Source organism: Alternaria atra (assembly GCF_907166805.1).
Source record: "Alternaria atra isolate CS162 genome assembly, contig: 29, whole genome shotgun sequence".
Classification (NCBI taxonomy): Eukaryota; Fungi; Ascomycota; class Dothideomycetes; order Pleosporales; family Pleosporaceae; genus Alternaria; species Alternaria atra.
The window spans coordinates 2370519-2396429 of NW_025091327.1; the positions used below are offsets into that span (position 1 = coordinate 2370519).

Genomic DNA, 25911 nt, shown 5'->3' on the forward strand with positions numbered 1-25911 from the left:
AGCCACTGGAGCCACCCACTAGTCCCAGAACAGACAATGGTAAGATCAATGCACACAAGAACCTTGGAACGCTTCCTCGGACTGCACGAAAGCGGCGCACGACATACATCCACAATAACCTCGCCGTCGGGCTCTGGGTCCCCTTCATCTAATCATGCGTTACTGCATCGAGCAATTTCTTCAAAAGCATTGATTGCTGGAAGCGTGCATTGTCCGTTTTAGATCTGGTCGGCATACATAGCTTGCATGCGAGCTACGTTGCACTATGCAGGTCTTGATTTGAGCTTTGTGCGGCGCAGTTACAGATGCGCGACCGCTTGACTACCTTCATCGACATACAGACCGTTCGTAATTGGCGTTATGTTTCACTGGCATCACAAACATAACTCTGGTTCTATCTACACTATCGCTTGTAAAGCAATTCGTAGACTCTAAAGCCTGATCGAGCTACTATGATCTGGGAGCATGGGCGGCTGGACATTGGTTCTTTTGCGAGCCTGGACCCCACAATACCCGCTATGCGAGGTCTCAGTCGCGCGCTCTCCCTTTACCATGCATGCATGGGCTCTACCTGATTGAAGTTCACCCTCAGCTTCATAAGTCTACACTTTCCCCATATCTGACAAGCCGAGGTGTTTAGAACATTACCCCTCTTCCAAACTGAACTATGAAGTGCCTATGGGTCCATAGAATGGTACGTTCGATAGTGCGGCTTCGAGAAATGAAACCCATGTTGCAGTGTTGTGAACAGAGAAGAATGGAAAGCCATGGTGTTTGACGAAAGCAACTGCACCCCACTTGCTTCTCCTTGTTTTCCATAAACGGTTCTGAGATGTTGCGTAGAACCTCATTACAGCTGCGACATCTTATTCGAGAGAACCCTCTCATTTTGAGTATCATTAAGATCGTGGTAGACATGAGTGGCTCACCGCAACATGTCTTCGCGAAACCAAGGTATGGCAATGTTGCATGTGGAAGCTCTTTTTTTGATCAGCTCTCTTAAGAAGAGTCGAATTGTTTAATGCAATAGGACTGCTAGAAAATACGAAGTGAGAGTTCACAGGCACGATTCACGACCAAGTGAAAGAACCACCGACCAACCAACTAACCAAACACCGATCAATTGCGCCTCACCAAGCAGCCCTCCTCACACGACTACTTCCCCCACTCACATGCCACACATCCGGAACAAAGACCCAATATCATTATGTCCGGCACTCCGACCGCCACTTGCCCTCTTCACTGCGCCTCCACAACGAGCCATCCCCTCACCTCCACTAGAGCTGCCGCTCTAATCTTTGGACCAGAATTGTACCCAATCTATATCCACTGGCAGACCAATATCGAGGACCCCGAGCAAGCAGCGTTTTATTCTTCCAGACTAGCGTGGAGACAGATAATCCGGGCGGCGCGGGAGGAGGATGTAGGGGGGTTGCCAAGTGTGCAGACTTTCAAGGCCTTCATGAACACTCGACAGGTTAAGGAGAAGTTGTATATGCGGGACTCAGAGGAGTCTCCCATCGAAGAAGATAGCAGAGACGAAGAGGAAAGTTTAGGTCTACTTAGCACACGCCTCTGCAAGCATTCCATCCACCCCGGCAATCCTTGCACAGCGATCGATGTATGCCCGGTCTGCCTTATGTGCCAATGTCTTGCCTCCCTTGAGCGCATCGCGAATGTCTGGCGCCTCGTTGGCGGGCCTTGCAAGTCTCGTATATCCGAAGACACAGGAGTATCACTAATCGAACCCAACGAACTAACCATCTACCATACCACTAGACGGATATGGCACGCTGAGAAAGGCCGGTGGGCCAATTTAGTGAGCATATACGAACAGTATGCAACAGGAGAGAGGTGGTGGGAAGAAGACTCTCGTCAAGACGGCTTTGCGATACTAGATTCGGTCAACGGAGCGAGTAGCTGTATGAAAGCATTCGGATTAGCTACGCGCACTCCGTTCCTTGTGGAAGGATGGAGTGAAATATTTGTCCCAAATGGGCGCCTGGAACAACGCAGTGCAGAGGATAAGAGAACTAAGCTTCCTTCTTCCTCGCCCGACCCGCTCGGAACGGAACTAGAGAGGCTGCAGTACTTCGCCGGCGCATCCAATCGAACCGTAAAGCAAGTCAACCAGACTACACCCGGTCTTAATGGAGCGAATACGATCTCATCACCTTCCAACAACTCTGACATGCCACCACGCTCTCCATCTACCTCTTCAGATTCGAGCATCTACAGGCCCTCTCCGCCACCACCTCAAAAGTCACCTCGAGATCATCTGCCCTCTCCTTCAATATTCGGAGTATCCTTTCCGGAAGATCTCCCCTCACCTTCGTCGCGACGATCAATTTACTATCAACGAGCCTCTCCATTCTACGAAAGAGGCCGACACGCAAGCCCGTTCGGTCGCACATGGGTCGACACAAGCTTCATGAGCGATTCCAAATATGGCTCATCTGGCATCGAAGAAGATGAAGATGAGGAGCTACATAGGCTAACGGGAGAGCGGGATGAAAGCTTCGAAGATGCTAAAGAGATTGGACACCAGGGTCTAGTGGCCTTCGCGGATGTTGGTTTGGGTTTGAAAGATGAGGAAGCAGGACAGGAACAAGAGGATGACTGGAGTGACTGGAGCCACAACGATAATGACGACGATGATGACGACGATCTCATAGTACATACAGGCAGGAATACTGTGAACCAAAAGAGGTTGCCGGATCAAGTCATGGGATCAAGCATCCGGCGACCAGTATTCTCGTTCAGCTGGCGGCAGCATCCAGAAGCGGAAACAAAAGTTGAGACGGATCACGACGCCGTTGCGGATGAATTCGACGACGAAGAGGCGGAGCAGGCGATGCGGGACATGGCCTCTGACGCGCTAGGAGCTTGTACCGCCCCAACAATAAGCACTGATATGAATATGGCTACCGGCGAAGGAGCCGAGGATGTGAATATGGTATCGCTGGTCGAGCCGCAAATCCAAGCGTCACCTCGCCGCAGGAGTCATGACGACTTCATCGAATTTGAAGAGAGTGAGGAAGAAGACCATGTCAAGAGACATTGTCACTAGAACAGCTCTCGTTGACTGCCGTGAACGTTGGATACTGAAGATTTGAATGGGCAAGCTATTTATACGTACGTGTTCGTAGGTAGCGTCATCACACATATTGTTCACAGTCATGTATCGAAACATTTGTAAAGTGAAGCGTGGGCATCTTTGACGAACTAGCAAGTCGAATTCCGTAACATTTATTTCCTCGACTACAAAAAGCTCTTGTTGTATTTGCACCACTGGTCATCATAATCGTACATACCCGCAACTTACCCTAAAACACAATGAGTTCTACAGCAAATACGGTCGTGTTCGACACCTACAGCGACTTCGTCAGTTATCTTCAGGGAAGAAAATGCCCAATATGCAACATTAGCTTCATCCAGAGCAGTAAAGACTCGGAAACATTGTTCAAGAATTGGCTGGGCGGAGCAGGTCAGTTCATTACCTTCCTAGTTAACTTTATACTAACGCGGTTGTTCAGCAATCGGCTCCCTAGTCAAGTGTAGCAAATGCTCGAAATCTACGTTCATAGCATGCTTCGACAAGGGTGGTCCGCCGAGAGAGACGTTGCTCAACGGTGGCCAGAACAAAGTGAGCTGGTGTTGTAGCCGCGGACGACTCTTCACCATCTTTGTTATGCTTTGCGGCTTTGACGAGAAGTATTGTGAAGACAAGCGTAATGAGGTCTCTGTTGGGAACCAGCGTCGATCTGTCACTACCGGAAGCGGTGTCGGTTACACAAGCGCAGTACCAATGCGTCATGTCATGTTCGACCGGGCTCAGGCAAGAGATCCCAAGAAGACGACTGCCGAGACCGCTGAGAAGAGCTCAGATCGATTCGACCAGATGATATTGTCTTTCCTGGCGGTCTTGTGTCCGTAACCAGGAAACAATCAGAACGATACCGCGCCGCTCAGCTCTTTCGGTGTCCAGCCTCCGAGGGCAGTCGCATCGATGCTAGTCAACAGTAAGATTCTAGCCAAGGCAGCGGAGTTGTTGAGGAACGATAGTCTGGAAAATGCGACGCAAAGAAAATATCTCTACATGGCGTTGATCAGCTTCTTGAAAAGAGTCGGGGTCCACGAAGTATCGAAAAAGGAGGTGATGTATGAGGAGCGCGTCAGTCGACCGAATACTGTTAATTTGTTATCTCTTTCTTTCGGGGGTTCACTTTCCGCCACTGAAGCGGAAAACACTGCGTCTCCGCTCGCGGAGTGTCTCGGAAAACTGAACATCCAAAGTGACATGATGATGCAGAACGCGCAACGACTTAAGCATGAGTTTAAGGATCAGCGTGGCCAGGACATGTTGTGGTTATGTCGAGAAATCTCTGACTTGTCATCCTACTTGAGGATCGAGCAGTGGTGGACTCAGAACAATATTGCAAGTACCACCCAAGTCCCAGACCATGGCATCGTCGAAGTGCCGGATAAAGTTATTGGGGCAACATACATGTTGATGGGTCCCGCGCAGGCATTGACCCAGTCACCACCGGGACGTATCATGCACCTAATAACAGAGATCACTTCGCTTAAGACGTGTCTGTCTTCCGGCATCTACGTGAAGCATGCCATGTCCCGACCAGACATGATGAAGTAAGTCTCAGAGCAGAGAAATGTGCTGAAAAAGTCCTGACAAAAAGAAGATGCCTCATAATTGGGCCGGAGGGTACGCCGTACGAAAACGGTCTTTTCGAGTTTGACCTCTTCTGCCCGCGTGAGTATCCTCGTGTACCTCCTAAAGTAGCGTTCAGACAGCCTAGAGGCTGTTTTCAAAGCTTCAATCCGAATTTACACTTGGATGGAAAAGGTAAGCAAAAGTTGATGCTGAAGACAGCAAGCCCCTGACTTTAATGCAGTGTGTCTGCCGCTCCTCGGAACGTGGAAAAGCGGTGTCAAGGGCGAGGAATGGCAACCTGGTGTGTCTACCATCTTGCAAGTACTCATCAGTATCCAAGCCATGGTCCTCTGCGATAACCCTGAATACAACGAGCCGGAATTCGAGATGTATTATGGACAAGGCAACGCCAGTGGCCCTTCTAAATTTACACAGGCTGTGCGTAGCCTTACCATTGGATACGGCATCACGCAATGGGCAGAAAATCCCCCCACTCTCTGGAAAGAAATTGTAGAAAACCATTTGCGCAAGACAGGAGACAAGATTCTGAGCACGGCAGAGCAATGGGCCAGGGAGAGCCATCAATCAAGCAGAAGGCCACATGACGCATCGCTCTTGGTCATGAGAGATATGCGTGGGACTTATGGTGCTACAGGTGTCGATACCACACAGCGCCTGCCTCAGCTACAGAAGGCACTGAAGAATTATGGTGCCACTCATGTTATCCAAGACATGGAAGACATAATTCGTCGAGAGCAGGTAGGTAGCGGCGAAGCTGGATATGGAACCCAAGTGCCGCCTTATGGTCGTGGAAACCGGTTTCATGGAGCTGGTGGTATGGGAGATTATGGGGGTCATGGATTTGGATTCGGACGCGGATTCTAATGTGTAGCTGGTGGGCAAACACTGCAGTTAGGCTTTGGCGATGTGCGATCTTCGTAGGCACAAGTAGTGATAATTCCTAGCACATGCAAATGTAGAGAACAATCATGCAAGACTGTAAAGTTTAGGAAGACATCGACTATGACGGAGTGCACTAGCGTCTTGGCATACATTTTCCGCCGCAACACCAATCAAGCGCATCACCAGCATCATATCCACACGCCCAGGACTACAACCACCTCTATCGCAAACGCACCAAGTCGCTCGCGGCGTCAACCTACCAGCATGCTATCCCGCGCCCTGACCCTGCCCTTCCGGCGCCCATCCTCCCTCCAAACCCTCCGCACCATCCTCCGCACCCGCACCCAACACATCCACACACCAACATGCTCCTGCGTACGGCCCACCCTCTCCGCTCTCCGCGCTCAAACCTCACAATCGAGCAACACCGGTATTCGAGACCTAGTTTCCGGTTTCAATGGCCTGAGCATGGGAGGTCGGATACAAACGCGCGGCATGAAGGTGCGGAGTTCGGTGAAGAAGCTGTGTGATGGGTGCAAGAGCGTGAGGAGAAAGAAGGGACGATATGTGTATATAATCTGTTCGAAGAATCCTAAGCATAAGCAGAGGTGAGTGTGGCTGGGATATGAGCACGGTGCAGATTGAGGATGAGGAGTATGCTAATTGTGTGTAGGCAAGGATAGATGGATTTGTGGATACTCGGGCGACAAGAGAGGATCTCTGAGAGATAAGTCGGTGGAGGGCAATGAAGACTTGGGAAAAGAGGAGGAGCTGTATCATATGTATGCATACAAAGGCATTACAGGCGTTTAGAGGGAATCAGCAATTTGCAAGGACACTCAGCTACTACAGCGAATGGAATCTACTCACAAAACTGCAGTCATGTAAACCGTGCATATCGTTACGTCGTAACATACCCCTACAAATACCTGTCTCCTCGGCTTACTCACCCGTGTCTTTTTGCGTAATTCTTATTTCCTTGCGCAAGGACAAATCAAACTACTAATGAGGGACAACACCAAGGTGTAGTCCCGGGCTCACCCCATACTCCCTCCACTCCTATCGCCCGAAATAATCCCCGCCATCTTCAGCAATTCCCGATCCATCTCTGCATCTCCCGTCCCCAGATTAATCCTCCGCCTAGCTTCAGCCTCGCGTTCCTGCCACGCCCACTCTTTCCTCTGTTGTTCCGCAACATCGTCCCCACCACATCCCCAAACCTCCAGACTTTCAATCTCAAAGCGATCTTGCCAGTTTTTCTTCTTCCTTCCAGGTAACTTACTTGGAAGGAACGAGCCGCCACCTTCTGAAAGGTGTGTGAAAATACCGAATTCAAGCGCATCGTCAAGATGCAGGGATACAGGGCCAGGACGGAACGGTGAGTGAGAGAACTGCGATGTGGAAGCTGACTGTGTTGGGATAGGTGTGCCTAGACCGACACCAGCGGGATATGTCGGTGATTTAGAGAAGTAGGTATAGTCTTTACTGAATGTCGAGGCTGTGAAGATGTCGTGTGTGGGCGAAAGCTGGAAAAGCTGGGTTGAGGAGTCGCCGAAACATGTCTTGCCTGTGTGTTTCCATTGCGATGAGATGTAGGCGCCGTAGATGAGCGTTTGACTGGGAGAGGTTGAGGTTATGCTGTCTGGTAGGCGTTTAGGTGGTAGCATATCTTGCAATGCGCGTTCGCGGGTGCTGGAGGGTATTGAGGGAAGAAGGCGGCCTTTTACAAGGAGGATGGTCGGCGCGCGCCAGTTGAAGACTTGCTTTTCGAAGGATCCCATACTGAAGCCGTGTGTATTGCCGCTGTATAGTGGCCGCAGCCGCCGGAAGAGGTTGCTGCCTTTGATGAAGAACGACAGTTGGCTCAGGGTAGTCAGGTTCAAGATCTCTCCCGGGTCTCGCAGAACCGGTTCCAGTTCTGCTTTCGGCGGAGGTATTACAGGTTTGCTCTCTTGAGTGGGAGAACCGGGACCTGACTTTCGTTTAGAGAGGTCAAAGTCTCTCGCGAAGAGGAAGTGCTCGAAGAGTGGGTTGAGACCATTAAACAGGTACGGCAAGGACGTTGAGACGACAGTATTGAATGTGCGATACGTGACACCTGGATGGTTCTCCACACCAAAAGACGACAATATAACATTCGCAGCCTGCCGTAGCTCCGCCACCCTTCTGTCTGAGAGGTCTGGTGCGAGCGATGAAAGGCTTTGCTGCGCATCGATCGGCGCGATGAGCAGCAGCAGTTCGATCAACTTGAGGAAGTTGTCAGTCGGTATGATGGAATGATGTACGTTCGTTTGTTCTCCATGCTTGAACGCATCAATAGCATCCATAGAGTCCAACGCAGCCAGCACCAACTCATCGTCATCCTCGTCCTCTCCTTCGTCTCCCTCATCAGGCGCATCAATGGCAAAACCCAAATTGCTACTTCCCTCTTCCCCTCGCTTCGGCGTGTGTTCCACCTCTTCCTTCTCTTTATCTTCCAAACTCGAGCGTATGCCCTTGTCATATATGGCCAGACTCCTGTAGATCTCTCTTAGCCAGATCTCCTTTCCTCTCTTCTTAAGCACCGCTCCATATCTCTCCGTGAGTATAGTGACAACCTTGAGTAGCGCCTCCTGTGTAAGTATAGCTGGGGCTTGACTAGGAAGTGGGAATGCGCCAAGATAGCTAGCCATCTGAAACACGACAGAGCCCACGCCCAGCGCATCTGGCAGCTCGAGGAAACGACATAGTGTGCTCTCGCTCCAGTATTTTACACCGGATTCGGCATCAGCGAGGGAACGGAAGACAGAATTAAAGCAGTAGAGTTCGAGAGGGGAGAAGCATTTCTGCGCGAATCGTTGGGCTATGGTCTGCGAGAGTTGGTCTGGGGGTTTGTTAGTCGCGATATCTAGGCAGTAACGTCGGAGCGACGATCAAGGACTGGGTGGTAGATTGCGTACACATACCCAGTGTCAATTGCGGGGTATCGTGCGATGCTCCTTGACCCATTGTCGTAGTAACTAGGCGGCTTCAACACGGTAAGACATGGATGGAGGAGTATTCGCGTCGCGATGTTAGTGGTTCGATGAACGATGACGGAATGCGGGCTATCTCCGATAACCCCGAAAGACTTGTGGTTGGGCGCCGTGCTTCAAATGTATACTTCACATTCCCATCGAGACATGCTTAGTGCATACAGTATGGCCTTGCCAATCTCTTCCCGTCGGTTTCGTACTTAGAAATGTTGGTTCTTCATAATATGAAGGCTGGCAGTGGTCTCGTTACATGTTCAGCCCGATCGGTCAGGTCTCAGCCGCGCTGTCGCCTATGTGACCCTGAGATCCCATTGGTAGGGTGCGACGACCCTGTGCCTACCCGTGGTTAGGTATTACTCGTTGCTCTCACTTCTTGGAAACCTTCTTCCAACACAAATCGAAAATTACCATTCTGTTCTTCTTTCATCACGGCATTCACTACGCACGAGGCTATCAGTCTTCAGTAACCGCAGCACGTGCTTGAAGTGACTGCGCCTCAGCCTCACCAGGCTTCCTCTCTCGTACACTACAACTGGAATTATATGAGCTCGCACCACACCCTTTGATCATACCCGTCGCCAACGCTCAACCACATCGCTGGACCATACTCACGTGTAACGATCACTACTAACGCGTCAACGTATCCTAGCGCGTTACACTATTGTTCTGTTGCTGCGAATATCTACGAGTTACTGTTCCATTATTAAGTTACAAACTACGTCAGCTATGGAAACACGGCGGGGCTTGGACGACGGACCAGCAGAAGGACAAGCGAAAGAGCAGTCCTCTGCCTCTGACTCTGCCTCTGAGTCTTCGCATGATGGCTCAGCTCTATCAGCCAGCCAGCCAGTCTGGATACCTGGCAAGGACGATGTGAAAACCGCAGACTACCAAGAAGAAACGCCAACGAACTACGTCACCCTGAACACCTTCGAGGAACTCACGGCTCACCTCAAAGCAAGGATATGTCGCGTGTGTCAGGAACCTTTCTTTTCCTCGGAGCTCGATATCCGCCGTCTATTTCAAGATTGGGCAGATGGCGTGGTTGATCAGTTGTCCTGCAATGTTAGGTGCAGTAGCTGTAATACGCGCTCATGCATCGCATGCGAGCCAGAACCCTTCGCAAGATCTTCTAGGATAATCTCTCAGTCTAGCAAACGATACGTCTCCTGGTGCTGCGTCGGCGGTCGGTTGTTCCTTATATGGGCACTCCTTTGTGGATTTGATCGGCATATCTGGGAGTCTAGGAATGTTGGAAAGATTTCCAAGCAATCCGAGGCGGAGCCAAAGTCGCGCAAGAATGCCAACAAGGCCACCCGCGGTGGTGGTGTAGGTTTGGGTGGTGGCCATAGGCCTTCGACGGGCCACATGCCTAGTGGTATGGGATATGGCGGGCATGGTTACCATATGTACGAAGATACCGATTTTGAAGACGACATTGACGACAACGAGGACGGCGACGAGGACGGCGGCGATGTTGCTGATATGCAATATACGCTGGATAAAGCAAAAGGTCCTGGACACAACTTGAACTTGAAGAGATCTGCGACTTCGAGACCCAAGAAGGAAGACAAGGTATCAAAGGCGCAGAATGCACAGATAAGCGAAGATGCGTTTAGCGGCATGGTCCTAGGCTTCTTGACCGATCTGCTTCCATCCCTTGAGCGGGAAACCTGCTTCGATTTCGACCCTCCTAAAGCCGTTCTGGAAATGCTCACCAACAGCAAGATTCTCCAGTACTGCGCAGAACTACTTCGTAACGACTCGTTGATTGATGTTACAAAGCGTAAAGATCTTTATCAGACTCTGTTCATCTTCCTGATGACTATGGGCTCGCATAGCGAAACAAGTGCAGCTCTTTTTGGCCCTCGATTCGTGCGTCCCGAGATGGTAGACCTCCTCACACTCTCATTCTGCGCCGCCGTGCCTGATTTGAGAGAAAACGTTTCTATTCTTGCTGGATGTTTACGTAATCTCACTACGCAGAGTTCCATGGTGCTTCAGAGCGCAAAGAATAATGAAGAGGACTTCAAGAATCAAGAAGGCCAGGATATGCTATGGATCTGTCATAAGATTTCAAACCTTTCGCAATACATTACAGACAACTCGGCCACGATAACTGACGGCGACAAGGGCAAGGAGACTGCAGTGGTTCTTGAGGACCTTGCTGTGGGAGAGGTAGAAGAAAAGTTGATGAAACAAAACCACCGCTATTACAAACAAGCGAAGGAACTTGAATCTTCCCGTCCAGGGAGGTTCAAGCGGTTGGTCACAGAGATTACGACGCTACAAACAGGCCTTCCACCAGGTATCTTTGTACGCTACTGCGAGAATAGGCCAGACATCCTCAAATGTGTCATAGTTGGACCTGTCGGAACTCCGTACGAGAATGGCCTTTTCGAGTTCGACTTCTTCTGCAGCGCGGAGTATCCCAAGAACCCTCCACAGGTCAACTTCAAGGGAACAGCAGGCGGTTGTATATCTATTAATCCAAATCTTTACGCCGACGGCAAGGTCTGCTTATCTCTACTTGGAACATGGTCTGGCGAACCGTGGAAAGCTGACGAGTCGACATTACTGCAAGTCTTGGTATCAATACAGGCAATGATATTGTGTGAGGAGCCGTGGTACAATGAGCCAGGAAGGGAGGCCGGCTACACCCGCAGCCCCAGCAGCCCCTCGGCGAAGTACAACAAGAAGATTCGCGAACACACTGTACGCACTGCGATTCTAGCTTGGCTAGATAAACCGCCACTGCTATGGAAAGATGTAGTCGATCACCACTTCAGGGAGCATGGCAACGCCATTCTCAAGACAGTAGAGGATTGGACCAAGGAGAAGGCGACTGATGCCAACAAGTCACGCTCTGAAGTCTCTTATACAGATGAGTTCTACGACTACGACGAGGCATTTGCTGCTGCCCTCACCGCGAATGGTCGGACGCTCAGTTCAGACGATATGGGTACTATGCTGTTTAAGTTACAGCCTGCATTGAAGGAGTATGGAGTCACATTCGAAGTCACCTACGTTGCACCTACAGAGAAGATCACATCTCCGGCCCCGAAAGCTCCAAGGAAACACTCGTGGTCGCCGTACCAACTTCCACCACTCGTTTCTGGGGCAAGTTCATCGGGAGCGCCACAGCCAGGGTTTGTACCGCCACCGCCACCACCACCATCATACGATTACAACGCGTTAATTGGTATGACTGATACGATTGCGGTGTTTCAGCAACAAGCTGCTGCTGCTGCTGCTGCTGCTACTGTTGGGCGCGGAGGCTACACCATGGGTCAAGGTCGCGGAGCATTCTCGGGTGGGCACAACGTGGTCGGCAACACTTCGTACAGCTCTGATGGAAGTCCGGCGACCTCGAACATACAGGGTGAATCCGGCATAGGAGGCTCTTCCGAAGCTCCAAGGTATGGCCTAAGATCAGCTACACGTGGTGGTCGCGGGGGCGACGGTAGCAATGCAAGCGCTCGAGGTGGTCGGGGTAATTTTCCTTACAGTGTATCACCACTTACGTCTGGCGCCGGCGTCAACATGGGCCGCGGTCGAGGTGATACGACACTGGGTCGCGGAGGCTTTGGTCGTGGTCGTGGCCGGGGTGACGGAGACGCCCAGGGTGGTCTGGCAACTACATTTGCTCCTTTTTTCCCTCCCACTCCCGCTAGCTTCGGCCGTGGGCGAGGTGCACCTCCTCCGGGTGATAACTTCACTTTGGGAGATGCGCCGCCTTGGACTCATGGAGGAGGCTTTGCCAATGGCCGTGGTGGACGGGGTGAACGAGGTGGTCGAGGCGGACGGGGTAGAGGTCGTGGCGATCGTGGAGACAGCGGTCCCTAGAGAGGGCCAGCTTGGGGAATGTTTGGCTGCTAAATGAGACGTGGCGTTTGTAGTGTTAGTATTCTTCACATCTTGTAGGGGGAATCACTAGCAACACGGAATGCGCTGCGACATACAAGCAAGCCTGTCTCTTATAAGATGTTCCCCTAAACATCAAAATCCACCCTAAAGGCATACACTATGACTTTTCTGTTCGAGTTGTAACGTAGGGTATCATGTATATCTTTAGGGCATATTTCTTTCTAGTAAGATATAACTTCTAATAAACGAGCTTCTTCGTACAACGGAAGACAGTAGAGAAATCTGCAAAATATCATCTCTCACACTTGGTCATCAATGAAGAAATAGAATGCACTGTGAATTATAGGTATTCGTGGATCTAAAAAGATCTAGACCGCCCTACCAATCGCATCAGGGTGTCAACCGGCGCAGGCTTTTGTTTTTGAGTGACCCTATTTCCTGTCACAATGTTCCTAGAAACGTGCATCGATTCCGCAGCGAAACCGCTATCCAAACACCGCTGCAAATGCAAGCTGAAAGACGAACGATTACAACATGACCAAGCCAATACCGCCCATGTGGTCCTTGCTCGACTGGTTCCGCCCATCAATGCCACCCGGTATCGGTGCAGCGCGGTAGTTGTACAGGTAGTAATGGAGCGAGCCGTCTCCAGCGCCGAAGCGTTGCTCCTCCAAGAACAGCGGGTTGTCAAGTAGTGTGAGAGCGTTGAAGACGTCGAAGTCGGCCTAGCCTCGTTAGTAAAAATCTGGATGGTGGGTTTGGGTTGTTTACCTTCTTAGCCAAGATCAACGCGTCCTTCATTAACAAGTTTAGTCGCTGCTTAAGCTTCGTCTTGTCCTTGTCCTCTTCGAACGCGACCTCAGTACCATAGTAGAAGAGGTACGCCGCCTTGATTGTGTTATGCTTCTTGTTACCGATAACCGTGCTCTCGAGGTTGTAGAAAGAGAAGTAGTCGGTAATCTTGTGCGTGTTGGGGTCCTCAACTACGTAGCTCCACACAACCTGTTCCTTAGGCTTCTCCTTTGGCGCCATCCAGTGTTCAAACTCAGTCTTGTTGAAGACTTGCGCCATGTCCATGCGTTCCAGGTAACGCTTTAGGAGGTCGACAGCTGCGTCCACGTCCTTGGCCTCCATCTCGCGGAGTCCGGGGGTAGATGTGGTGTCTGGAAGCTTGTACCGTACGATTTGACGTGTCTTGGTGCTGCCGTGGGGAAGTGGGGAGAAACCGACATCGTACAGCTTCTCCCAGTCGATAGCGCGGTGGAAGTAGCGGGCTGTCGAGACAGGAGTAGGTAGTAGGGAGCCGACGGTGTATACCGCTTGAAATGTGCCTTCAACGTAGCAGCGGCGGGTGATCTCCTTGATGAGGACGGGTGCCAATCGCTTGGACCGGAGCTTCTTGTGGACGCAGAGGAAGTTGACTTCGGAGCAGTTGAGAACCTTGTCGCGTACTCGCATTTGTATTGGGATGCCGGAGATGAATGCGACGAGCTTGCCTGAGGCGGTTGCGCGGACGCCGACGTGCCATTCTTTCTTCCAGCCAGGTGCTTTCAGGGCCCTGTTTCGCATTAGCTTGAGCCTTTAGTATCGGTATATGACTGCCTACCAGTTCAAAAATGATGGCGAGTACTTGAAGCGGAAGGTCGCATCCTTGTCTTCAACGTAGTGGTTTGTGAGCAGCTCATACACCTCCTCTAGCTGCTTCTCATCCTCCAGGTCCATCGTTACCCATTCGAAACCAGGGTACATGGGACTTGGATTCTTGTCCACGTCCTCAATCTTGATCTCCTTGATCGGGCCGTCCTTGATCTTTTCCTTGTTGGCCATCTCCTCGAAGCTGGGTACAGGCTGCGTCTTCCAGAAGGCGTGGCTGGCCATGTCCTTTTGGCTGCCTTGTGGCGCCAGACCTGTCAGCATCTCGTTGATGTTGAGTTTCTTGATCAATTGAGCCAATTCCTCCTTGTTGTTCGCCTTGCCCTGCAGTTCATTTGCCAGCCCGGGGTTGTTCGCGAGCAGCATGTTCATCGCTTCTTTTGGTAAGACGTTTCCTGCGGGCGCATTCAAGTCTGCGACCTCGCCGGCCTTGCCTTTGCCGCTGAGGGCATCCTTGATCTTGCGCTTCCTGCTCTTCTTTTTCTTTTCTGCCGCGCCCTCTGCACCTTCTACCGTCTCGGTCGCCTCATCGCCGCTCTCGTCTGCGGATTCAGCTTCTGGTTGCTTGCTCGATTCGGCGATAACTTCGGCGGCCGCTTGCGAAGTCGCGTCGGGATCGGACACCTTGGAGTTCTCCTGAGGCATATTGGAAAGGCGTAGGTGGTGTTGGCGGATTTGTGGGGAGGTGGCTGTTGCAGTGTTGACTGCCAGCTCAGGAACAGGTAATTGAGCACTGAGAGCTGCTTGGGTGGGGCATGGAGGGGCACTCGCATCACGGCTGCACTTGCCCTGCGCCCTGATGATACCCATAACCTCACTTTCATCATGCTAAACGGCACCGATCATCACTTTGTACTTGGGAAGATTTGCAATATAGTTTTCGATTCTAGGAAACAAACAAATGGGTATCTTTCCAGTCGGGCTCCGAAACACCCATAAAGCACTCAGACATCTACAAAGCAATAACTGTTAAACAAGCAACAAAAGCAGAGGGTATTATGTAGAACAGAAAAAGACATGCACTCCAAACTCCACGTGTAACACATTCCCAAAGATACCGTCGCTTGCAAAGTCCTCATCATCAACTCCACATCTCCCTCCTCTTACGTTGTTCCACTCCAACACCCCTTCTTGCAATCACTCACCAGCCTCCGTCACTTCCTTCTCACAATCCATCTCACTCAATACCACACACTCCGCCGACCATTTAACACAGATTAAACACAAACAAGCCGCCCCAACCCCACCATCCTTCAGAACGGGACTTTCACAGGGCAAACCCTGCTTCAGTCACTCAGGCACCGCGAACGGACTATACCTGCTGCATCGGATTGGTGAGGAGCTGGTATAATAAGACATTTGAGCGTTCCAAACGCACATGTGTGTGCTTGAGCTACATTGTCTCGACTCCATAGAGGGTTGGGGTAGGCTCGTTGGTAGCGACAGCGGTGGGGCACCCGGTGAGGCGCACGAATGCACTACTCACCCTATAGGTGGCACAGGGCCGCTACCTTGTCAATGTTCAGTCGTGCGTTAAGGAGAAGGCGAAGTGGTGGTAGTAGTGGTGAGATATTTGGCGAGAATCGATAACGGAGGAAGGTGTCGGTAAGTGTCGTCCGGAGTGTTCAAATGGCGTTGGTGTGGACGGAAGAATCCGTGCTGTCAATGTAGTTTCTCTCATCCTCATCTGTATCTTCGATCAGAGCTTTCATAACTCAACCCGCGTCTAAGCGAAGTTCTTGTAGAGTGGGAAGTCGATCTTGCGGGGCTCACCAGTCGGGCAAGGATCACTCGAATAGGCACCTAACTTTGGCAGAGAAGACAACTTGTGTTGACGAAGCGGCACAGCACCGAACTGCATTCCAGAGACAAACTTGTTGATCTCGTCACGGTCGAAAGGAGCAACCTTGGTCTTCATAGCCCTGGAGTCACCCCACCGCGCAAGTCGGCCCTGGACAGCAAAGTCCTCGATCTGAGGTCCGAAAAAGCTCTCAGGGTTGACAATGACATGAGCGCGCTTGTCGAGGATATTGAAGGGGTTATGCTCAGACTTGTAGGGAGGAATGTTAAGACCGGGAATGGCACCAGAGAAAACCCAGTGGTCGTTGACGAACGGATCGAAGTTATCAGGAACATTACCAGGGCGGCGATTCTTGCAAGCCAAGATACCAGACATGCGGAGAGGCTCCTTCTCGATGTCCATGGCGTATCGCTTGACTTGCATCTCGTAGTCGCGGCCAAGGTCGTGTTTGTTGACGCTTGAAATCGTGTGTTCCTTGTAGCCAAAGTACAGGCCGGTTCGCGGATCAGCCACAGTGCGGAACTCAAGTTGACTTGGCTGGTAACGGTGTTCGGCGTTGATGTCATTGGGCATCCGGCCGTACAACAAGTTGTGGTGAGCGTTCAGCATGGCGCAGCACAGAAGGCGGAGGAAATTGACATCGTGAATGAGTTCGATGATCGTTCCACGATAGCCAACACATTTCTCTCCAATCTCGCAGCTGTTGACGGGGTTGTAGAATCGGATCACGTCCTCTATTCTTGCCCACAACGCAGCGTTATCTTCCAGGGCTGCTTGATACCGAAGAAATAGCTGCGTGGTCTCGCTCCAGTTGTAGGTGGATGTTTCGCAGTAAGCGTTGTGGACTTTGTCCTCGTAAGTCTTGACTTCGCGTTTCGTCAAACCGTCATGTAGTCGAATGGCCATGATACGGACGCAAGTACGAGCATAAATGGCTTTGCCCATTTTCAGTGCAATCCAGATCGCACCGAGAAACGTCTTGATGAGCCCCCAGGTCACAGAGAAGACGGTGCAAACGCCCTTCAGGAAGGCCTCGTAGGATCCTATCCAAATCTTCCAAGAGAGGTCCTCTTGGCCGAGGCCGAAAGTTATTTGCACCGTGATTCTAATAATGTCCATCGTGTGGGTTGGAATCTGCTTCCAAGATCGAATCCGGAGCTTGACCACGACAAGGATGAAGTTCCAGCCGAAGAAAAGGAGATCTGTCGTAAAGACCATGACTATCTGGGGAAAAGTCGGGTCGTTCGGGAAGGCGACGCAAGTAGCCGGGAAAAGACATTCTCCGATGGCGATGGCGGTTGTTGGCCGCTCGAATATCTTGTCAATGCGACGTTTGCTTGTTCGGCCTTCGTACCAATCGTTTGCTTGTCTGGCAATCCACTGCACTATACCGTTTGCGACTGTCTTTGCAAACCTCTTACATAGGAGAGGAATGCACTTGATGGGCGGCAGTCGGAAGTGAACGATGAGGACAAGTGGGTACGACAGGAGGGAACTGAATATCTTTGGCCATATCACGTATCCGTCTGACCATCCGATCCAGTAGTCGCTGAGCAAGCCTGCCCAAGCTAGAAGCACACATACGTATCCAATGCAACATCCAGTGTGTCGAAAGGAAGCATCGATGTATGCAGGGACCTGCTCGAGGTTTCGCATGGCGCGATCCGTGCCCATGGAAAGGATAGTGACCCACCAGGCTGTGATGACGACGGTGAAGATCGTGGCGACGAATACAGCGAAATCGAACTTGGAGTACTGAGGCACCGTCATCGCGTGCGCAGTGGACACGCGATCTTGGAGACACAGACCGACATTGGCCCTGTAGCGAAACTCGGTGTGGTCAGGCGAGGTGTACTTGTAGGGGTTGAGCCTGGGACGGCTAGACACAGACATGGGGGTAGAGAAGGTAGTAGGTATGGCGTGAGTGATGGCAGTAGCGGGAACTCCGATCGTTTCGGTGACAGTGACAGTAGGCAAGACCAAAGGTGCTTCGAACGCTAGATAAGTAACAACGACGACCTCAACATTGGACGTTGGTAACGGAGATTTGAACCATAGTCCCAGGCCGAACAAGGTGGTTAAGGCCTTGAACGCCCACATCGTGTTAGCGGTTGTTGCGATTCACTATCGGAATGGCTGAAGTATCGCGGGTTGAGGTGGCGGGGCTGTCGTGGTTGTCGCGGTTGCGAACCAACCGGTTACTGGGTATCAAGAGTCGCCGGCAAGTAGATGCGCGTGATGAATTTGTTGTCAAGGTAAATTGTCTCGTTGGTCGCTGCTTGTGGAGGAAACTCGCAGTGTTGCGGGGGCGGGCTTATATCAGGCAGGCGCGTTGACTTGACGCGATTAGGTCAGCGACGATAGTTGCTTTGGACCCTTTTTGAAATGTGGAGTGTGGGTGACCACAAGCGGGGAATGCAAGGTTTTGGCGGGTTGAGTGGTGGCAGACTTCAGGTTGGGTGGGAGGGTTGTGTAGAGGTGAAAGGGGGGAAAGTTGGGGAGGGCGGTCAAGGGAGACCGTTTGGATACGGCAGCAACAGGAATAACGAGAAAGCGGGAAGAGCATTGAAACTGTATCTGCGATCTAACTGTATATGAGAGATGAACATGTAAGCCTGGTACGTTGTTGGAACATTTTCTAGGTCTGCAGTCGTTACCTGTATCCATCAGCCACCCAACATCTTCACTGCTCACATACGGTAAGACGTTCAGGGGACTTTCACTAGCTGTATAGTTTCCACTACATCTATCTAACTACTGTAGTCTGTGCGGTGTACTACTCACTATCCGCTTCTTTCGCTACTAGATCAAGACTGCCGTTTATGTCAAACTCCACCATAGGGTATTCCCACCAACTATAACAAAGCAAACATTAGATCCAGTCCATCGGTCATGAGAATGCGTCCACAGGACGGGTATAAGAGCAAAATATGGTGTTAAAGATAGTAAACGAAAGAAAAAGACACACGAACGCTGTGCCAATCCACGGCCACACGTCAGCCCTTTTGATATCGTACAAGGATTTTGACAAGATAGGAATGTAAGGAGAACGGAGATGCCGTCTGTTTTGTTGAAAATGCAAAAAGGGTATCGCTATGCTGGGAAAAACAAAATCTCAAGTCAAACAGATGACGCTAAACAGTAGATGTTGCCTAGGATGAGGATGACGGTGGCGCACGTATCGTTGTGCCGTTCTGGAACTTGATCGTGAAATTGACGAGGTCCAAATCAAAGGGACCAACATCAACGCTACCACCGTCTGCATTTCCGTTGCGATCGCTTGTGAGCAGGGTCTGGATCGACTCCTGTGCACTCGCGGCAACGTCCAAGTCTCTGCTTTCCTGAAGCGCAAGGAGTACAGCTACACGAGCAAAGTCGAGAGCACTAATGTTGCTTGAGATGGGTTGTGTTATAATGGTTTCAGCTTTGGACGTGCCCTGATCACCCGAAGCCTCAGCTTCGTTGACCTGACCCACTGTCTGGCGCTTGGCTTGTTGACCAGGGACCTGCGCGGGATGGGGATGGTGAAGTACTGGAAGTGTACGTGACGGGTGGAGTGTGGCTCTCAAATCCATGGAGTGGAGACGGTGGGGAACAGAACGAGAGGCGAGACCATTGAATGTGATGAGAGCATTCTCGGCTGCGCAACTGAGGGACAACTGAGAGAACAACGACAACACACGGGTGGCGTCCAAAGGAACGTTGAACTTGGGAGCCGTGGTCTCGAGCAGGCGGGGAATGCCGGAGCCCATTGTTGCGTTATTAGCAGTGCCGGCAACGTTGGTCGTAGTGCACCCGGTGGCATCGTCGTTGGTACATGTACTTCCAGTGAAGCCGTTGATGCATACACAGTTGCATGATCGATCCGAGTTCAGGATTGCGATACCACCATTTTGGCAAGTGATGATACCGTCGCATTGACCATTGCCTTCACCTGGACCAGACGTGGGGAGTGGTTGAGCAGGCACGTTAGTGTTGCTCATATTGTTGTTACCCGCATTATTGCCGCCTTGGGTCTCCTGAGCAGCAGGAGTATTGACCCCTTTATTCTGGTTTGGTATGACAACTAGGACCACGGGAATGACCACCGCAGCAGCGATGATGACCAGCAAGACTATGAGGAGCGTGATGAACGTCCACAAAGGCATACCACAGCATCTTCGACGCGGCTTTTGTTTCTCGTTACTCAGTCCGGAGTCTGTGACACCGTTGCGCGAATTAGCGCCGGATGGCCATTTTGATAAGCTGCCGTTCCCAAAGTTTGGAGTACCACGGCCAGAGCGATTGGGCGTTTCTTGACCGGGTGGTGGAAATGCGGCAAGCATCTCAGACAATCCAGACTGTCGGACTTGATTCTTTTCGGGAGCACCGGTTTCCCAAAAGTCTAAACCAAGTCGACTTGCTGTGCGTCCGCGGTCAAGATTTGCTGCTAGTCGTGTGGCTCTTCGAATGAGATCTGGCAGACTCGTCAAGCTACCGCGCGCCTCAGCGTCTCGAACCGCGTCCATGTCGAGCCTTGCAGGCCGTCGCATACCGGCACGTTCAGCTAGTCCGGTAGGACGCAATTCTTGTTGGAGTGGTGATGCTGTTCCTGTGTATCCCTTGCCTCTGAAGTTCTCCACTGTATCTAGAGAGTCCGCAGAAACTCCCCTGCTGAGAGGTGACCTTGCCATGCCTGACGGACTGCCATCTCTTGCAAGAGTTGCAGCCCCTAGGCCCATGGCCCCTAAACCAATGCCAACGCCATCTGGTTTCTTTGTCTCCGCTCCACTCTTCTTGTTTCCAAAGCTGTCAATTGACCTGATGGTCATCAGCGATGGTTTGGTCCGCCTACCCAAACTCGCTTGTCGCACAAGGGCTGGTGATTGCTGAACGAGGCCACTTCGGTCGTCGTGATCGGTCGGGGTTGGTGAGATGGTATCGCGATCGCTAGTAATAGTCTCACCGTCATCCGAGTACAAGTCGTCATCTGCGTAGAAGGCCTTATCGTCGGTTGGGAACACATTGCTAGAAGCAAAAGATCCACGTTGTGACTGTAACCTTGAAGAGTTGTTCTCCGACTCCTCGACAATGGGTGATACATACGACATCTGCGTGTAGTACGACGAAGGGCCTTTTCGTGAAGAGGGCGGGGGGCCTAGACTTGGAAAGCGTCGAGCTTGTTGGATGCTTGGCATAGGTGGTTGAGGCACAGGGAAGTCGGGTATAGATCCTATTGATGAGTCCGAGGCTATGGAAGAGGTAGTAATTGGGCGTGAAGATCGAAAAGAGCCAGGAGAGAAGGCGTCGCCATTCGGGTGTAGATATCCTGGGGAGATTGGTGAAGGAAGCTCAGGAGACAGTTGTTGGATAGGAAATTCGTCGGATACAGGCCGTGCGAACTGTGTAGGTGGTTGTAGTCTTTTGGGGGAGCGAGGAGGAAGATCGGGAGTAGAGTCTACCAGGTCCGTGGTGATGTTCGGCAGTGGCCATTGTGGTGACGGCGAATTTGATTCAATGTCGCCTCTGCTTCCCGAGGGTGTCAGTCTTTGTGACTGTTCGACTTGTTCTTGAGAGCGTTGCGGAATGAGTTGATTCGGTCGTCGAGGAAGACCGATTATCTTTGATGTGTCTGGGAGCTGGGTCCTCTTTTGCGCAGCCTGCATCCGCTCACGAGCCGCCCGTACCGAGCCTTTTCTCGCATCTCCATCGTTGCTCGCGTCAGTCGCACCGTATACTCCGGCGCCCAACCTCTGGTCGTAACTCATGAATTAGATGTCGGAATGTTGACGGTACATGTGCCACTCGACACAGGGTCTGATGATAGAAGGGTATCGTGCGACGCGAGGTTCACGCCCTCAGTACGCGAAACTGGTGAAGTTGACAAGTATGCTCCAGGCAGCCTGCGGGTGGTAAGAGTGTTGACTGTGGGTACGACTGTGCAACTACTGACGCATATGCACTTGTTGCAAGACAGGTGATGGCCAATGCGAACATGTATGATACGCAGGCCTTGGAGTGCTCAAATCCCGGAAAGCTGGCCCAGGTACCTGAAGCAAATTACAGGCAGAGGAGTGAGTGGAGGGTAGACGCCAGGAACAGGACAGAGTGATTTGGTAAGTGTCGGCAAACGGCGGAAAGCAGTGATTCCTTGCGTGAGAGACACCCGTTGCCTGAAGTTTCAGGGAGGCAGGAGCCAGGAGATGAACGATACACTGTATCAGATATTGAGTAGACTACAATTTCGCAGATCAGAACAAGTCCCTCGCATGATCGGTGGTGCTCAAGTGGGACAACGAGGCCCCTACCGACAAAGAGTACACAGTACTGCAGAGTATAACCGAGCTGCTATAGCCCAAGAGCCTATGCAACCTAGCAACGACAAGCCAAACACGACAAGAACAGACGCAGAAGCGAGGTAGAAGGGAAGGTGTGACGTTGTCTGTTGCAGCACCGTGACGGTGATCCCAATGGGGTTTCAAAGAAAATCCATGTACGTACAGTAAGAGGTTCTCAGCCAAGTCAGACGAGCGTTGTCGGAAGAACGGCCTATCGATAGGGCGCAATGAATGGAGGCGGTTGAATTGATTGACAGCCGTTGGCCAAGTATATGGAATGTTTACAGAGGATAAATGCGGGGACTAAGCTACGCGGAGGTATCGAAAGTAGTAAAAGAAAGTATAATAGTTAGAATGCGGCAAATTGGTGTTACCGAAGGAGCTTCGAGCTCGCGCAATGGACTCGGGTCGAGATGTATTGGAAAGAGTGAGGACGAGCAAAAGACACGAGAGGCAGCGACAACATGTCTCGCAAATACAGTAACTTTGGAGTGGCAGGCAGGGCAGATTGTGGAACACGCAGGGTTGGCATGGTTCAGAGTTTAGAAGCACAGGCTAGAAGGTGTAGTGCAGGAAGCGAAGACGCCACGACATGCGCGGTTGACTCAGGGGCCTCGTACTGGTCACCGTCTATTGAAAGCAGGATGGTGCGACAGTCGCGGGCAACGCACACACTCCCGCCCCAGCACGAGGTGAGGAGAGGGTCCCGAGGATGCGCCCAACGTGCGACGGTGCGAGAGCGTGCGCTTTTTCGAAAACGTCCGCTGCCATGATGGTAACGAGACCAATTATCTTATCAAGGTCGTGCCTGGTGAGCTAATCGTGGTTGTCAGCAATTTGAGGTGGTCCGGCAATGTTGGAGGATGCTTCAGATGCATGCGGCCATGGTGTGTTTTACATAGCATCACCCTGCGTAGACGAGGCGGGCCCACGAGTCGGTCTCGAGTGTCGTGCCGGCCAAGAAGGCCCAATTTAGAATTCGCGTGCTGTTTCTGCATGCATAACGCCTCTTTTGGTTCAGGCAATACGCCCATAGCGATCCTCACGAAGGGTAGCTGCAGGAGCGCGAACCGTTGTGTCTGAAGTGAGCCTTTGCAGCGCGCGCGGTCTGTCCAGACGACGCAGCGAGAATCCATGTGAGCGGCGAAAGGGCCGAGCCTGTAGACTGGATCAAGGGCCGGGATCGATATCCATTTGGTGAGGCTCAGCGAATGATCGCAGGATGGAGATTAATCAAGACACCGAACCGCAGTGCCCGTGATGGCGGGATCGTGAGAGGACTAAACGGTGCCCGCTGGCTGCAATCAATGCGAGGCGCCCCTAGATAGCGATCGACAAGCAAGATCCATCGGCCTTGATGCGTCGATTACACCGTCCCGCGTATCGTGACACTGAACCTGAACCTGAACCTGAACCTGAACCTTGAAGAGATTCGTGGAGTTTGTAAGGCTGACCAGATCCAGCAATTACCGGTAAAGTTCACACAGATTTTGGTGACTGGCCGTTGGGCAGGCATCCAAGAATGCGGCTCATCTCAGCACGTGATGCCAGCCTGGCGGAGATTATGAGCAAAAAAAGAAACACCCCGTGAACGCCTCTATCAACTCGAAGCGAGCCAGGTGCTCTGTGCACACGAAATCTATTGTCGTCGCTACCAAGTTCCGCGAAGACCCTCTGTTTCCTCCACTCTCACTTGCATCCCCCCGAGGTACCTTATCTTGCACACGTCATCTCTCGCGACTCAGATTCCACCATCAATCGCCATGTTTTGACTATTGGATGCTCCGCAAAAATTGCTTGCATCCCACAACAGTGTGAATCAATGACTAAAAAAACGTTTTTGCAATCTTTGTATGCGCTTGTGCTACAATGAATGGCGGGGCAGTAACCCCTTGTGCTCAGTTGACAGGCAAGACGGGTAACTGTAGCATGTAGGGGCGTTGGTGTAGCTCCTGCAAGTCTCCTTAAATCCGCCAGCCACAATGTCATGTACGACCGTCGAAGCCATCCTCGAGTCATCGCTTGTGCAACCTCGCGGACCCACGCGGACATCCGAATTCGATCTTGTCCGAGACGCCTCGGTTGGCTTTGAGCGAAGACGAAGAGGAAACCACGCGGCCGATCAATATGGCAACTCCTCAGCAAGTTCGTAGAGGTCATACGAGTTGAACTGCATCTCCGTGTTACTTAACTCTATTTAGGGCATCGCCATAAGATGCAGTCGCACGACCTGCAAACCGGCGACACCCAAGCGTCTACCCGTGTCTACCGAAGGTGTAAACGCCTCTCCTGACGGCGGCATAGCTATTGGGCCACCAGACGGCGCATACGCCAACTCGACTACAAACAACATCCTCATAGACCATGGCTATGCACAACCGACAGTGACTGCTTCTAGGCTGCCGGAACCAAACGAACTCATAATCCCACCTTCCAGATTGGCGAACATTCGGGTCCGGCGTGCGAATAATGGCTCGGCGCTGCTACAATCACCAGCTCGCGCAGGACATGCTGCACGAATGAGACAGATATTCGAAGACGCCGGTCGTGACCACATATCGCCTCAGCCTGAGCAGACTGTATTGTACCCTCAACTACCAAACGTCTCCAGGAAGGCCTCGCCAACAAGGGAGTGCAACAGGGAAGATGAACATTGTACCTCCATATCCTCTCCTATACGTCGTCCAGAATCCTTGTGCGTGTCAACAAGCTCGTTTCGGATGGTGCAACATAGGCCACAACTGAACAGTCCTCACATATCCGAGCGGAGTTCAGAGTCGTGGTCCGATGACTCGGGTTACTTCATCGCGGGCTCTCGAAACCGTACTTCTAGCCTCACTGTCCCGCCTAGGGACCGGATCAACGATTGGTTGACGAACGTATCTGAATGCGAGTGGAAAACACCTGCTACCGAAAACAAGATCGAGAGCCAGCCCAGCAATCATCCATCACCACGATCTTCGCCTTTGAGACTCACTGACAACGACCCCTTCAGCAACAGTCCCGAACTGTCTCCAACTCCTGCTTGTGATGCAACTGTTCAGGACCCATTCCTTGACTTCGACTCCACTCCCCACACGACCTCACTCTTCAAAGCTCTCCCTTCACGCCAACCCCCCATTCCGTCACATACCCCCACAACCACCGTGACAATTCGCCGTCACTACTCCCCAACAAAAAGACCTACCCTAGAGGACGGCGGCATCCAACTCAGCCCTCTAAGCCCCAACGTTTGCATCGAACGTGGTCCAACTCGCCACCACTCGGCACGCACATCACCGACCAAAGAACAACGGGCAATGCGGTACAGCGAGGACAATGATGGAGATTGTAGTATTCGTCTAGGAAAAGGCAAGAGAGAGGAAGATTCAGAGGCTAAGATATATGGCAGTCCGCTTGCTCCATGTAAGATCGGTGCTGGAACCAGGTTTCAGCATGCGAAACATGGTACGCGTGGTTTAGGGAGGTTTGGTCGGTGTCTAGAATTGTAAGGGCTGCTAGATGGTGGTTCTGGGTGTGGGAGGTGATGTGGAATTAAGTGCAGGTGCGCGTATTGCTTGTACATCTCGACGTGGGACATCATCAATGCTGCGCATGAGTTGGATAGCAGAATAGTATAGAGCGGAGCATATGGCATTGCATTCGTACTGCCACTTCACCAGCAGTAGGTCCACCGGTGACCTT

The 25911-nt window shown here is 51.7% G+C and overlaps 7 protein-coding genes across 7 annotated transcripts; 3 read left to right on the plus strand and 4 right to left on the minus strand.

Moving 5' to 3' along the window:
- Positions 1-1207: 1207 nt before the first annotated feature.
- ALTATR162_LOCUS9112 (uncharacterized protein) lies at positions 1208-3070 on the plus strand (the record flags this gene model as incomplete). Its single annotated transcript, XM_043316745.1, has 1 exon — positions 1208-3070. The coding sequence occupies one exon, from the start codon at positions 1208-1210 to the stop codon at positions 3068-3070; it is 1863 nt and encodes a 620-aa protein (XP_043172680.1).
- A 266-nt stretch (positions 3071-3336) lies between these two features.
- ALTATR162_LOCUS9113 (uncharacterized protein) lies at positions 3337-5557 on the plus strand (the record flags this gene model as incomplete). Its single annotated transcript, XM_043316746.1, has 5 exons — positions 3337-3487; positions 3537-3927; positions 3973-4650; positions 4701-4864; positions 4914-5557. The coding sequence occupies 5 exons, from the start codon at positions 3337-3339 to the stop codon at positions 5555-5557; spliced, it is 2028 nt and encodes a 675-aa protein (XP_043172681.1).
- A 1055-nt stretch (positions 5558-6612) lies between these two features.
- ALTATR162_LOCUS9114 (uncharacterized protein) lies at positions 6613-8563 on the minus strand (the record flags this gene model as incomplete). Its single annotated transcript, XM_043316747.1, has 2 exons — positions 6613-8438; positions 8521-8563. The coding sequence occupies 2 exons, from the start codon at positions 8561-8563 to the stop codon at positions 6613-6615; spliced, it is 1869 nt and encodes a 622-aa protein (XP_043172682.1).
- Positions 8564-9315: 752 nt separating this feature from the next.
- Positions 9316-12435, plus strand: ALTATR162_LOCUS9115 (uncharacterized protein; the record flags this gene model as incomplete). Its single annotated transcript, XM_043316748.1, has 1 exon — positions 9316-12435. One exon carries the CDS (start codon positions 9316-9318, stop codon positions 12433-12435), a length of 3120 nt encoding a protein of 1039 aa, XP_043172683.1.
- A 548-nt stretch (positions 12436-12983) lies between these two features.
- ALTATR162_LOCUS9116 (uncharacterized protein) lies at positions 12984-14754 on the minus strand (the record flags this gene model as incomplete). Its single annotated transcript, XM_043316749.1, has 3 exons — positions 12984-13181; positions 13228-14014; positions 14063-14754. The coding sequence occupies 3 exons, from the start codon at positions 14752-14754 to the stop codon at positions 12984-12986; spliced, it is 1677 nt and encodes a 558-aa protein (XP_043172684.1).
- A 1081-nt stretch (positions 14755-15835) lies between these two features.
- On the minus strand, positions 15836-18010 carry ALTATR162_LOCUS9117 (uncharacterized protein; the record flags this gene model as incomplete). The annotated part of the gene is made up of 1 exon (XM_043316750.1): positions 15836-18010. One exon carries the CDS (start codon positions 18008-18010, stop codon positions 15836-15838), a length of 2175 nt encoding a protein of 724 aa, XP_043172685.1.
- Positions 18011-19062: 1052 nt separating this feature from the next.
- ALTATR162_LOCUS9118 (uncharacterized protein) lies at positions 19063-21657 on the minus strand (the record flags this gene model as incomplete). The annotated part of the gene is made up of 1 exon (XM_043316751.1): positions 19063-21657. One exon carries the CDS (start codon positions 21655-21657, stop codon positions 19063-19065), a length of 2595 nt encoding a protein of 864 aa, XP_043172686.1.
- Between the last annotated feature and the right edge of the window lie 4254 nt (positions 21658-25911).